Source organism: Spermophilus citellus (genome assembly GCF_964194105.1).
Source record: "Spermophilus citellus genome assembly, chromosome: X".
In the NCBI taxonomy this organism is placed as follows: domain Eukaryota; kingdom Metazoa; phylum Chordata; class Mammalia; order Rodentia; family Sciuridae; genus Spermophilus; species Spermophilus citellus.
This window is the reverse complement of record NC_138190.1, coordinates 40,722,595-40,737,867: the sequence shown is the minus strand read 5'-3', so window position 1 is coordinate 40,737,867 and position 15,273 is coordinate 40,722,595. Positions and strand designations below refer to the sequence as shown.

General features: G+C 43.3%; 1 protein-coding gene across 2 annotated transcripts in view; it reads left to right on the top strand.

The window, feature by feature from the left end:
• The first annotated feature begins 368 nt into the window (after nucleotides 1–368).
• SYN1 (synapsin I) overlaps nucleotides 369–15,273 on the top strand; it is a 47,282-nt gene continuing 32,377 nt past the window's right edge. For both annotated transcript variants that reach the window (XM_081277223.1, XM_081277222.1), the window contains exons 1-5: nucleotides 369–866; nucleotides 10,068–10,125; nucleotides 10,419–10,510; nucleotides 11,436–11,592; nucleotides 12,070–12,159. In XM_081277223.1, coding sequence (XP_081133349.1) covers nucleotides 493–866; nucleotides 10,068–10,125; nucleotides 10,419–10,510; nucleotides 11,436–11,592; nucleotides 12,070–12,159 — 771 coding nt within the window. In that variant the 5' untranslated portion in view covers nucleotides 369–492. The remainder of the gene's footprint in view (nucleotides 867–10,067; nucleotides 10,126–10,418; nucleotides 10,511–11,435; nucleotides 11,593–12,069; nucleotides 12,160–15,273) is intronic.

The window sequence follows — 15,273 nt, the reverse complement described above, 5'->3', positions numbered from 1 at the left end:
TTTGGTACGTGCGTGCCGGACGACCCCGACCCTCCGGACAAGTACCCCACCCCCACTCCCCAAATTGCGCATCCCCTACTGGAAGGGGGAGGGGAAACAGGATGCGGCGTGGCGCGTGCGCAATGCCAGCATCAGCACCGCGGACAGCGCCTTCGCCCCCGCCTGCCGGCGCGCTCCACCACCGCCCCAGCACTGAAGGCGCGCTGACGTCAGTCGCCGCTCCTCTATAAACTCCCCTTCCCAGTCGTTTTGGTCCCGTCCGCGCCGCCGTGGGTCCAGCCGGACTGCACCACGCGAGGCGCGAGATAGGGAGTCACGGGCGCGACCATCCGCGCTGCGGCGGCGGCGACTCAGCGCTGCTTCAGTCTGCGGCGGGCAGCAGAGGAGTCGCGTCGTGCCTGAGAGCGCAGCAGTGCTCCTGGGCCCCGTGAGGTCCGCCCCCGCGGGTCCTGATCAGACTGCCCCTAGGACCCCCTGCCCCAAGCCGCAGCCATGAACTACCTGCGGCGCCGCCTGTCGGACAGCAACTTCATGGCCAATCTGCCGAATGGGTACATGACAGACCTGCAGCGCCCGCAGCCGCCCCCGCCGCCCTCTGCCGCTAGCCCGGGAGCCACGCCCGGTTCCGCGACTGCCACAGCCGAGAGGTCCTCCACAGCTGCCCCTGTGGCCTCTCCGGCAGCCCCTAGTCCAGGGTCCTCGGGGGGCGGTGGCTTCTTCTCATCGCTGTCCAACGCGGTCAAGCAGACCACGGCAGCTGCAGCCGCCACCTTCAGCGAGCAGGTGGGCGGCGGCTCTGGGGGCGCAGGCCGCGGGGGCGCCGCCGCCAGGGTGCTGCTGGTCATCGACGAGCCGCACACAGACTGGTAAGCCACTGCCGCGCCTCCCCGTGGGCCTGGGTCCCCAGATAGTTCCACGGTGAACGAGCAATTATCGAGCGCCGCTTATGTGCCTGGCACCTGACCCCTCACCCAAATTATTTTCCTGTAAATTTCTATGCTGGACGCTTCCTGTGTGTCCTGCCCTTGCCTTCCCAAAATCTTCTCGATGGATTCAGGGGGCAATTATCTTTGCCTGTCGTGTACGTCTTCCTCAATCCTTCTCCCAAAAGTCTTTGACTTCAGTAGATCCTGTGAGACTTCAAGAGCCAAATGTGCCCTGCCACCCCTGCCCCACTCTTGCCCCCGAAGGCCGAGTCCTCTAATGAATCTTGTAAGTATTTATGGAGTACCTGCAGTATGCCTCACCCAAGAGTCCTTCGCTAAGGCCTTTGACCTCAATGAATTTTGTGAGCATTTTTTGAGAGCCTATTACCATACACTGTTTTCTCAACCCTTGCCCTCAGACCTTCTTTCTAACAGGTCTTATGAGCATGTATACAGTCAGCGCAATGTGTGTCTCCCCTGGCCCCTCCTCAGAGACCTTTTAAACCATTTGGTAAACACTGATGGATGTGCCTGCTGTTTATTCCACTCCAGCTCTTCACCAAGACTTTGCCTTTAATGGATCCTGTGAACCTTGATTGACTGCCTTCTGTATGCCCCAACTCCAGGGCCTCTCTCCAAGGGGACATATTTTCTCCAAAGGATCTAGAAAACATTTATTAAGTGCCTGATGTATGTTCCATCCCCCAAGGCCTCTCTCAAACAAATCACTTTCTTCCAGTGAATTCCATGAGCATTTTTGAGCCTTCTCTATGTGACTCATCATCAGATTCTTTCCTAAAACATCTTTTCCTACAATTAATCTAGAAAGTATTTATTGAGTGCTTCCTGTATCCCCACCCCCATTAGCAAACTACTTCTTTAGAGGACTTTCCTTTGGTGAATACATCTAGCTTTGATCAACTACCTGCTGCAGTGTGAGCCCCATCTCCAAATCCTTTGCCCAATGCCTTTTCCTTCAGTGGTTTCTCACAGCATGTGTTGAGCACCTTTTGCATGACCCAACCTTAGACCTCTCCACACAGGCCAATGGCTCCCATGAGCATTTATGAGGTGCCTTCTGTATATTCATGCCTCTTCCCCAGAGTCTTTTTCTTGCAGTGGAGCCAGGGAGCACATATGCAATGCCTATGGCATACAGGGAGTATATTCCCCTCCATTACCACTAGGAGAACCTGCCCCAATCATAAGCCTTCTCCTCGAGGTATTTTCCTTCAGTAAATCCAGAGCCCATTTTATAAGGGTTACATCTTCCCATTCCCTTCAATACCCCTAGAATTCCCCCTCTCAGTCTTAAGTCCAAACCAAAGGGGCTTTTAGTCAATCTAAGCCAGTAAACATTTACTGGAGCACCTACTCTATGAGTCATTCTCAATATCTTTTTTCCAAGTCTCTGGAATTTTCTGCCCCTACCTCAAGAGTGCATTCTCCAAGTATCTACTTCAGCCTAAATTTATTGAGTGCCATCTGTTTACTATTTAGATCACCTTTCCCCCTAGGACCCCTTACCCTACAGCCTGTCTTATTTGTTCTACAGATATTTATTGCATACTTTCCATGTGTCAAAATGCGAGAAGCACTTATTAAGCACTACTGTATTCTAGGAAGAACCCTCCTTCAGCTCCCCTTACTTCTAATCCCAACCACTTGTTGGCTTCACTATAGCTTTTCCTGCATTCATCCCCATAATCATTTAATGAGCACTTATTGGATACTCAGAAGAGCCCCATATTCTCCTCCCCCTCTGTGGTCCTAATCCCCCCTTTAACAATCTCTATGCTGCCTTTCACACTACACAGTCCTGAAAGCTCATGATGTGTATTATTTCCCATCTGTTCTGACTATATTCCCTCCTCCACCTAGCCATCTTCCCAGCTGTGCTCCCCTCCTATTAACCCAGAAAGCATTTATTAATCTCTTTCTGAATTCTGTTCAAATAAACGCATGTCCATCCTGCAGCAGACTGCTTCACTCTTTTCTCCATCTACATTATAAAGCATTTATTGAGCGCATGAGATAATTCCTTCACAAACGTCCATTCCCCAAGGTGCTATCCTCCTGGCTAAATTTGCTCCATTGAAGTCAACAAACATTAATGAGGCCCCTGTTGGATTCTGGTAACCCCCTTCTTTAGACTTCCTTTCTCCTCTTTGACCTTCCAGACAGGTTCCTTATCGCTTTTTCCTGCATTCCATCAAACATTTATTATCTACTAAATACTGACAAGTCCTTTCCCCTTTCCATAACAACTCCAATGTTTTCTCTTTTTTTTCTTCTAATTTGTTCAGCCAGCACCTGCTGAATTCAGTGCAAGAGCCTTCCTTTCTATTCTGCATCCCAGAAGCCCCTCTTTATCCTAACAGTTCCTCCAATATTTTCTTCCAGTCTTCTAGCAAATATTTATTTAGTGTCTACTAGATGCTCAGCGTGGGAACAGAGCCCTGAAACACCAACTTACAGACTTTCAGAACTGTGAAAGCTTCGGGGATTTCAACCTGGAAAAGGAGGAGCTTTGCAAACTTTATAACAAATGCACACCTCAGTACAGTCTGACACCTTCCCCGAAACTTCACCAATCTTGTTTCTTCCTGAGTCTCAATTCCTGCATGGTTTAAAATTGCAACATCTGAGTTGAGACATCTCTCCCTTTTAGAGACAATTTAGTCCAGTATTTTTCAAACTGTGGGTCACATACTGGCTTAAGAGCAGAATGTCACTTTCTTCATGAAGGAGGATAAACGAAGGTAGAAAATAACAGAGTATGTTGCACATAATAAGTGGAGCTGTTTAATAAAACTATTATTCCAATAAGATATATGACATATACTATATAATGCACATGTTATATAATGACTTTATGGTGTATAATACATCTATATGTGTATATTTTTCTTCACAAAATGGAATAAAACAGAATAGGCGATATAAAACTGCATTGTACATGGTAAGGTAATTCTTTACTGAAATTTTATTTGAATTATATATGTATACTCATATTCATTCTACTATACATTCTAGAGACATATACACATAAAATATAATATACAACATTTTGTGTGTTATAAATTATATAAGACATAGCCCAAGTTCTATTTTCTGTGTAACATATGTCTTATATAATATATATGTGTGTATTTCATGGATTATTATGTAAATGTGTATATAGTGAGTTATATAAACTATATTTCTTATTGTGGCTTCTTTTCTTAGATAGACTTCCCTGGAAGCATACCCTTCACTTAGCATCTCTGTTGGTCTCAGAGTCTCATTTGATCGGTGATCCATTCCCTCATCTTTGAGGGATACCTGAGCCTTGTGTCCTCACCCACTTCTAAGGCTCTGGCTGCTCTATTCGTCCACTTACCATTAAAGTTGAGCAAGGAGTACTAACAGATACCCAAGTGCATTGCCTGGGTGCCAAACATTCTCCTCCCTGTCCCCAATATGTACCAGAAGCCGTATCTCCTCATAACAATCAAGGTCATGTCACTCTGCCAGAGAGTGACATCTCTTCACTCGACATGAGAAACCTGAAGTGCCCAGGTGGTAATTATAACTTAGAGTTTAATGGGATTCTTGCTGTGTCCCCTGGTAGCAGTGTTCCCCCTTGGAGAAGCAGGACCTCTAACCTTGCAGAGCACTGAGGGAACAGGAAGCACAAATTCCAAAAGTGGATCACTGGGATTGATGGTAAGCTGGGCCACTCCTACTTTAACCTCGAGTTCCCAGACTCATGTACTCTACCTATTAGGAACACAGCACATATAGTGGACACTGATTTCAAGTTTACTGTGTTTGGGAGGATGGTACCGACTCTTGCATGGTACCAACCCCAAGATAGGGTCTTAGCTATGTTAGCTATGACTGCAACAAGCAATGTCATTCTATCAGGCCAGTGGCTTCTGGGTGGTTGGTATATAAGCTCATCAGTTGATTCCATGGTCACAGTCCACTTTTTAATTTTTCTTTTTGCAGTACTGGGAATGGAACCCAGACCTTCAAACATGGTAGCAAAGTATTCTACCACTGAGCTACATCCCCAGCCCTTTTTTATTTTTTATTTTGAGACACGGTCTCACCAAGTTGCCCCAGCTGGCCTCAGAACTTGCAATCCTCCTGCCTCACCCTCCCAAGTAGTTGAAATTACAGGCATGTGACACCATGCCTGGCATCACAGGCCACTTTTGCATTTCTTTACTTTGCTGTAATATGTGTCCTTTGGTTTGATGCAATGTTATGTGGGATCCCATGCTGCTGGGTCAAACATTGTGTAAGCCCTTGGACAGTGATGCTGGCTGAAGTCCTTTAGTCAGAACAGGCAAACCATATATAGAATATTCCAGTCAAAATAGATCACTATTCTTTCCAGGGTGGAAGGGGCTTAATGTAGTCAGCTTTCCCCCAGGTATCTGGTTGGTCTTCTTGAGGGATGGTGTCATATCAGAGACTCAATGTTGATCTCTGTTGCTGGCAGATTGGACACTCAGCTGTAATGCTGTTGGTCCCACACATAGCTTACTTCTCTGCTGCTATTGCCACTTCATTTGTGTGCCCATCTGCTAGCACTGGGGCGGCTGATTAGAGAGGCTGGCTGACATCATCTGGCTGACTCATCCTGTCTACCTGGTTGCCTAGTGCTACTTCCATGGTGGATTCTGCCTGGTGGGTGTTAACACACAATAAAAAGATCTTCTCTCCTCCCTTTTTGCCCACTTCCATATGTCCACCCACATTTCTATGCCCCACACTTCCTTGTCCTGATCTTCCAACCTTTTCCTTTCAGGCCTCTGAGCAACCAGCCAAGCCATTCACCATTGCACAAAAACAAATATACGTATTCTAATCTTGAGCCATTTCTCTTTTCACAAAAACTGACAGGTGGGCGGCCCAAAGATCTGCCATTAGGGATCACTGCCATTGTCTTTCACTCAAAGTGGGGCTTCCACCAACAGACTGAGACAATCCATTTGAAGACCAAGCATAAGCTTTTCCATCATTCATTAGCTTGTTGTAAGGAGTCCCTTAGCTGAGGGAGGCACCAGCATAACAATTGTGGAAGAGGTGGGGATCTGGGTTCCCTGCTCATGCAGATTTCTTGGTCTTGCATGGGGTCAATCCTAGCTGCTGAGCCCATCTGACCTTTTTACATGGTGTGCCTAGAAGAACCCAGCCCATAATGGGCTCCTGATGCATAGTCACTTGGTGCCCCATGGTCAAGCATTATCTATCAGAGCTCAGTTCTGCAGTAGGATTTTTTTCTCAAAGGCATATAATTCTTTGCTGCAGATGGTATGGCCTAGCTCCAGAACCCCAAGGGCCTCCCATTTGGGTTTCTCATAGTCTCCACACCATTTTTCTTCACTAGTGACACCTCCAGTATTGTAATATCTGCCAGATCATATGGCCTAAGTGGCAGGACTTCTTGCACCATAGACTGCACCTGCTGCAGATCCCTTTTGTGTTCTGGCCCCCACTCATAGCTGGCAACCTTACATGTCACCAGAAACATAGGAAAGAGTAATATTTATTTTCAGGTATGGAATGTGGTGCTTCCAGAACTGATGGAGGCATACTGGGTATTTTGCTTTGCTCTTCATGGTGGAAGTTGCAAGATTAAATGATATGTCCTGTCCTTTGGAGGGATTACCCTGGCATGCTTTGGACCAGTGGATCCACAAAAATCTTACTAATGAGACTTTGTAAGGTTTTTCTCCTGCAATCTGGGGCACATGTGTCTTATCACGACAATATTCTAACCATATCTTGCTCATCTTGCATAATCACTATGATGTAATTGATATAATTGTCCAGTGTGATAGTCTGTGGGATGTCCAGATGGTCCAGGTTCTTTTGCCTATATTGTGACATAGGGTGGGAAAGATAACATAGCCCTATGGCAAGACCGTCAGTGAATATTTTTGTCAGTCCCACATATGAACTGTTTCTGATCCTCTAATTAGGATTGAAAAGAATGCATTCAGCAAATCAGTGACATACCTGAGGTCTTACTTATCTACTGTAGCAATGATAGCATGTCCAGTACAACAACTACAATCTGAGATATTACTTGGATATACTTGCAGCAGTCTCCACATCCATCCAGCCTCCTCTAGGACCAAACTGGTTAAGGTAGATAAGATGGAACCACCACTCCTGCATTGCCTAGATATTTCTGAGTGGCCATCATCCCTAGATGCATATAGCTTTGCATTTGATTTACTGTTTGTTTATTTTATTTATTTATTTTTTTGATGGTGCTGAGGATCAAACTCAGGGTCTCTTGCACGTTAGACAAGTGCTTTACCATTGAGTTACAGCCCCAATTTTCTGATTTGATTGGGGCATGCAGGTGTGTCCCATTTCAGAAACTTCCATTTGCACTTACCTACTACAATTGTTCTTACCCCACAGGCCAAGTAACCCATGTAGGAGTTCCAGCAACTACTAACATGTCATTCCAATTATGCATTTGTGAACTGGGGAAGTGACCACAGGGTGGGCCCCTGAATCCAGGCGACCCACTTTGAGCAGGACCTTGTTATTGGTCTTTTTTCCAGGAAGGGAAGTGGGGATAGATTCTGAGAGGGATGGCAATGACTTATAAGGCATGTTTAAGCAGAGAGAAGGTCCATATTCTCACATGGGGATGTGAGCTGCTTCTCCAGGCACAATGTGTTCAGGTGAGTCTTTGAGTTCAAGGTGTTTAACTTTAGCTGCTCAGATATCTCCATCCCAAGCCTCAGAGTCCCAGTCCTGTCCTAAGATTATAAGTCTGAAAATTTAACCTTCTCTGAAGGTCTTCCACACTTAGAATTAAACCTTTTTTTAAATTTTTAGTTGTAGATGGACATGATACTTTATTTTATTTATTTATTTATATGTGGTGATGAGGATCAAACCCAGTGGTGCCTCACATGTGCTAGGCGAGCGCTCTACCACTGAGCCACAACCCCAGCCCTAGAATTAAATCTTGAGCCTGGTCCTCTCCTCTGTCTACTCTGGCTGCAGATTAAGGTTTCCTTAAATGTAGTCAGGGAGATCCTCCAGCTTTCACATTTTGCCTTGAATTGGTGATTATTCATCCTGAGCATATCGGATATTTCTGCAGCTAATCAATGGCATTTATCAATCATCCCAATCTGGTTAATTTCCCTCATCTCTCTCAAGTACCAGGGATATTTCACTACTTTCCACCAGATTCCTATTACAGACCATCATCAGGAAAAGTCACTGCTGCTTCCAAACCTTAGGGTCCTGTGCTATTATCCTCCTCATAGGAGAATAGGTTACACTGCCTCTCTTCCCACTACTAACATTTCTAATCTCAGAAGATCTACTTATGGCCTAAATGGCATCTGACTTGGAATGCGGATTAGACCTGCTGCAAAGTATTTGTGTGACTATATCATATCAGGGGCTATCTGTGATCCACCTCCCATCACTAACATCTCTAGTATACGTCAGTTCCCATTTACGCTGACCCAGCTCCAGAATCCTATTAGAGTTTTCTTTGGAGCTTGACTTCTCTGGCCCACTGTTTTAGGTTGGATTCCTGGAAATAGACCCTGAGGTAGAGATTTGCATGTGGTGCTTTGGGCTCTGCATCTGTGAGAAACATAGAATTCAGTGAAACTTAAGGCTGAGCCACCATGTGATTGAATCAGAGGCTTCAGCTGATCCCTGGCAGAGAAAGGGCTCTGGAGCCAGAATGGCCCTTCAGAGCTGGTCCAAAATGAGGCAAGAAGGCTAGGCTTTGTACCCCCTCAGAGACCAGAAATTGGCTAAGGGCTGCCCTCAGAAATAGGTCTAAGCTTAACCAACACACCCTGTGACAGAAGACAGTTCCCTGTGAGGACAAAGCCACAGCTGTCAGCAACTGATATTCAAGATATCTTGGCCCTGAAGAGGAGGCCTGAGCAGAACACCACAATATCCAGCACACGTATGGTCAGAAAAGCTTGAAAACCAGTGATACACACTTATTGTTCACACTAGCCATCAATTTATAGATGAAAGATGTGCAGATCAGAAATTATTTTCAATACCTGTGAAGGGGAGAGTGTTGGTGAAGGTGTGTGAGACAGAAACAGACTGAAGGAAACAGAAAGATACAGAGACACAGAAAGGAAAAGGAAATAGCTGTACTTGGGGTCCCTAGTGTATGTCAGTTCTCATTTATGCAAGTGTATATGTGTCAGAGACCTGACTGTACACATGCCAGTGACCAGTGGTCCTGAGTGTGTCTCCTTTCCTCATCCCCCTTCTATGAGAAACCTATTTGCAGATGAGCTTTCATCTGTGGAGAGGCCTGTCAGGTAGGAATCCTGGGTGTAGGGAAAGAAGCCACTAGAAACTCGGCTCAGCTGGGATGGGGCTGGTGACAATGACATAGCAGTTTGTGATGCGCCTGTGCTGCTGCTGCCCCTCCTCCTTCCCATGACTTCCCCTCATCCTCAGCTGCATTTCTCCCTACCCACCATCATTGCTGGCTACAGCTTCCTTAGAACCACCCTCAGCCTGCACCACTCAATCTGCTGCTCCTTTTCAGACACAGCTGTACATCCATGGCTGTTGTGTCCTTCACAGCACATAACATCCATGGTCAAGGTGCTCCTCCTTGGGAAAGGGCCAGAGAACAGAGAGATGCTTCAGGCCTCACAAGCAAACATAGGCACTGAGACATACTCAGACTGAAATATAAACAACCATAGGCACACTTTATATAGATATACTCTCTGACGTTCTTTGCCACTTACAAAAACCTCGATCCAAACTCAAAGACTGTTATAATTGGCATAGCACTATTCATTTTGCAAAACTTCTCAAGAACATTTACAATAGCAGTGTGATGAGCAGATGATATTTTGGAAAATACCTGTTCTCTTATGGTTTAAGAATGTATTTTACAATTTGAAACATCCTTTGACATTTAAACACCTCCGTAAGGATAATAGGAGACTTTATTGTTCACAAAGCACTGCTAATTTTTTCAAAGTATTTCAAGCACTTTATGGTTTCTGTAGTGACACTGAAGGGGCAAAGGGGTCAAGGGACAAGCCTGGATCATGTCTTTCTTTCTAAGATTTCAGCATTAACAGATGTGCTCTTCTGTTTTCCTCTTAGGGCAAAATACTTCAAAGGGAAAAAGATCCATGGAGAAATTGACATAAAAGTAGAACAGGTAAGTTGGGGCAGGTAGACCTGGGGTTCAACTATCTATACTGTGAACTGAGTGGTTTTATCTTTTTGCACTGGAGATTGAACCTAGGATCACTCTACCACTAAACTACATCCCCAGACATTTTTTTTTTAATTTTTGAGACAGGATCTTGCAAGTTGCTGAGGCTGGCCTCAAGTTTGTGATGAGCTTCAGCCTCTTAAGTCTCTGGGATTACAGGCATGTGCCACTGCACCCTGTATGGGTAGCCATTTTTGTATGACGTGGGTGAATCACCAATTTTCTTTCCTTTCCAGGCTGAATTCTCTGATCTCAACCTTGTGGCTCATGCTAATGGTGGATTCTCTGTGGACATGGAAGTTCTGCGGAATGGGGTAAAAGTTGTGCGGTGAGTATTAAAGGGGACCTTGGTGTCATGGGAGAGGTATATGGACTCCCTTAGTGTTGAGGGAAAAAAACCATCTCCCTACCCATTCCTCTGTGAGCAAGAATTTAGGCATGGAATGTGGGGAGTTAGCTTTTCTTTTCTTCTGAAAAAGAGCCAAGAATCCTAGCAGGCTACATGCCAAACTTTTCAAATATGCATCCAACAAAAATTTGTTAAGCATCTATTGCCTGCCAGGTGCCATTCTCAGGTCTTTACATTTGGCAAATATTTATGGAGCAACTTCTGTGTGCCAAGAGTTGTTCTACATGCTGTGGACCTAGCAGAGAATGAAAAAAAAAAAAAAGACAAAAATCCTCTGCCCTCGAGATATTTTCAGACTACTATGTGACAGACACAATAAACAAAGAAATAAGAAAATGTAGTGCTAAGAAAAAAAAAAACAGAGCCATAAAGCACAAATAGGGATTGTTGAATGGGGGTGGGGTTTTCAGTGTGGATAGGGTGGCCCAGTGGCATATAAAGGCAGTTGAGGAAAGACCTGAGGAGGTAAAGGAGTGATTCATGCAGGTATTTGGGTAGGGGGAGGTAATGTTTCAGGCACAGCACAGTCCCCGAGGCTGGAATCTATTCTGGGCAGTATACTTTGAGGACAGCTGGTATAGAGAGAGACTGTGACCAGGGGGTGCCAAAGCTGAGTGGGTAAGCTGCAAGCTGACCTTGGGGAGGGCAGCAGGTAGAAAAGGATCACAGATGGGAAAAAGGTAGAAACTCTGCTCCAGGCAGAAGAAACAGCTTGTGCATGTGTGCAGAGGTAAGAAACGACTTTACAATTTCTGGCAGTTGTAAATATTTAGAAATTCAGTCTCAAGGGTTGTAGGGAGCTTCTGAATGGACCATGATTCTCCTTCCACTGCCCCTCCCACAGGTCTCTGAAGCCAGACTTTGTACTGATCCGCCAGCATGCCTTCAGCATGGCACGCAATGGAGACTACCGCAGTTTGGTCATTGGGCTGCAGTATGCTGGAATACCCAGCGTTAATTCTTTGCATTCTGTCTACAACTTCTGTGACAAGCCCTGGGTGGTAAGTGACAGGAAGGATGCTACTGGCAGAGAGACTAGCTCATACATGGATATGGGAACTTGAAGCCACTCTATGGCTTATGGGAATTGAGGACATTTAGAAGCTTAGTATCAGTCATCTTTCCATTACTATAACAAATTCCTGAGAGAATCAACTTATGAAGTCAAAAGGTTTGTTTTAGCTTCCAGTTTTAGAGGCTTCAGTTCATGATGGATTGGTCCTGTTGCTTTCATCCTGTAGTGAGGGAGCACATCGTGGAGGAAGAGCATGGCAGAACTAAGCTGTCCCCTTAAATATGCACCCAATGACTTAAAATCTTCTTCAAGGCCTTGTCTATCAAAGTTACCACCACTTCCCAATAGTGTGAGCCTCTAGATTACATTGCAGATCCAGACTGTAGTACTTGGGGTTCCAGCTTGGAGACACCCTTCCAGTGAAGGATCCATGTCTCTGACTCATGTCTCCTGATTCTCATAGTTTGCCCAGATGGTTCGACTGCACAAGAAACTGGGAACAGAGGAGTTCCCTCTGATAGACCAGACCTTCTACCCCAATCACAAAGAAATGGTAAGTCAAGGGGAAGTAGAGTGGGCAAGAAGGAAAAGATCCAGAGCTACTGCAATATTATCAGTGGGTGCATTATCAATGGTATGATATCAGAGAGAGCCACTATTGCAAGTATGTGGAGGTGTGAAGTTCCTTTGTGACAGGTCTATTAATGCAGGCTGAGTGTCACTTATCAAATGCTTGGAACCAGAAGTGTTTCAGATTATTTTTGAATTTTGAAATATTTATATATGCATAATGAGATATCTTGGGGATGGGGCCCAAGTCTAAATACAAAATTCATTTATATTTCAGATATATCTTATCCACATAGTTTGAAGGTAATTTCATACAATATTTTTCATGAGCCTGTTTTTTGACTGAAACCCGTCACATGAGGTTCGGAATATGGAATATTCATGGAAATATTCACTTGTGGTATGGAATATTTCACTTGTGGTATCATATGAGAGCTCAGAAAGATTTAGATTTTGAAGCATTTCAGATTTCAGATTTATGGGTTAGGGATGCTCAACCTGATCCATGAATTTCCTAATGGTTACAAATGTGAAATAAATAATTAATTCCAATATTTATCAAATCCTGATGCTCACATTATCTATTCTTGTCAGTATTAAAAATTGATTTCTAATGTAAATTGACAGAATTAATGTAATGAACTCAGATTACATCACATACAGAAATCAAGTAATTGTTACTAACATTATCAGGGATTCCTCTTGATAAAAATTTTACCCATATTTCAAATTCAGATTGTAAAAAAAAGTGGGCTGGGATTGTAACTCAGTGGAAGAGCACTTACATAGCATGTGTGAGGCAGTGGGTTCAATTCTCAGCACCACATAAAAATAAATAAATATATAAATAAATAATAAAAAAACAAGGTCTGTCAACAACTAAAAATATTTTTAAAAAAGATTGTAAAAAATTGGGCTGGGGATGTGGCTCAGGCGGTAGCGCGCTCGCCTGGCATGCGTGCGGCCCGGGTTCGATCCTCAGCACCTCATACCAACAAAGATGTTGTGTCCGCCGAGAACTAAGAAATAAATAATAAAAATTCTCTCTCTCTCTCTCTCTCTCTCTCTCTCACTCTCTCTTAAAAATAAAAATAAAAATAAAAATAAAAAGATTGTAAAAAATCAGCAACAATATTATAAATTAAATTGTTTAGGGGCTGGGATGTAACTCAGTGGTTGAGCACTTGCCTCACATGTGTGAGGCACTGGGTTCTATCCTCAGCACCACATAAAAAAATAAATAAAATAAAGATATTGTGTTCATCTACAACTAAAAACATTTTAAAAAATTAAATTATTTACAAATGGAAATAAATTGTTGGCTATTAATATCATAAATTATAATGACTAATATTATAAATTATTATATTATGAATTTTTGTTACCAATATAAATTTTGTGTATGAATCTGAAGAATTAAATTATAACTCTTGTTAAATAATCATAGCATCATAATTACAAGTATCACCAGAAATTATTGGTTTTACTACAGATTATTAATAATAATATAAATTATGATATGGAGGCACAGTGATGGATGCTTTTAATCTCAGTGACTCAGGAGGCTGAAGCAGGAGGATTGCAAGTTCAAGTCCAGCCTGGGTAACTTAGCAAGACCCTGTCCCCAAAAGTAGAAAGGCCTGGGGATATAGCTCAGTGATAGAGTGTCCCTGATTTCAATCCCCAGTAGTTCAAAATGTGTGTGTGTGTGTGTGTGTGTGTGTGTGTGTACAAATTATGTTCTAATACAAATTAAAGCCAGGTATGGTGGTGCATACCTATAATTCCAGCGACTATGGAGGCTGAGGCAGGAAAATCACAAATTCAAAGCCAGCCTCAACAACATAGTGAGGCCCTAAGCAACTTCACAATGGAAAGATCTCTCATGCTCCAGGATAGGCAGAATTAATATTTTCAAAATGGCCATACTACCCAAAGAGCTGTACAGACTCAATGCAATTCCAATTAAAATCCCAATGTCATTCCTTATAGATATAGAAAAAGCAATCATGAAATTCATCTGGAAAAATAAGAGACCCAGAATAACCAAAGCAAGCTTTAGCAAGAAGAATGAAGCAGGAAGCATCACAATACCAAATCTTAAACTATACTACAAAGCTATAGTTACAAAACCAGCATGGTATTGGCACTAAAATAGACATGTAGACCAATGGTACATAATAGAAGACACAGAGACAAACCTACATAAATACAGTTTATCTCATACTAGACAAAGGCACCAAAAACACACATTGGAGAAAAGATAGCCTGTTCAACAAATGGTGCTGGGAGAACTGGAAATCCATATGCAGCAAAATGAAACTAAACCTCTATCTCTCAACATGCACAAAAATAAACTCAAAGTGGATTTAAAAAAAAAGGAGCCAGTGGTGCATGCCTGGAATCCACTCGGAGGCTGAAGCAGGAGGATTGTAAATTCAAAGCCAGCCTCAGCAATGGTGAGGAACTGAGTAATTCAGTAACTCAGTGAGACCTTGTCTCTAAACAAAATACAAAATAGGACTGGGGATGTGGCTCGGTGGTTGAGTGCCCTTGAGTTCAATCCCTGGTACCCCACCCCCACAAAAAAAGGACTGGAGATGTTGCTCAGTGGTTAGGTGCCCATAGATTCAATCCCTGGTACAAAAAAAAAAAAAAAAAAAGATTTACAAGCACCAGTTTTGTAGTATTCTTTGCTCAGTAATATAAAGTGAATTATTATTACTAATATCAAATCTAACATCTGATCTTACAATTTATTACTAGTATTACCAATCAAGTTTATCGGTATAAATTATTAGTTCTTGTGTTGTAAATTAAGCTATAATTACTAAAATAAATCAAACAATTAGTACAAACAATGTAAAATACAGATGGCATTTGTAAGATACAGATTGTTGCTAATGTTACAAATTAAGATTACAGATTACTAACATAAGGGCTGGAGATGTAATTTAGGGTAGAGCACTTGAATAGCAAGTATGAGGCCCTGGTTCGATTTCTGGCAGTGCAAAAAAAGATTTCTAATAAATACCATGAGGCTGTGTGTCGTGGCACATGCCTGTAATTCCAAATACATGGGAGGTTGAGGCAGAAG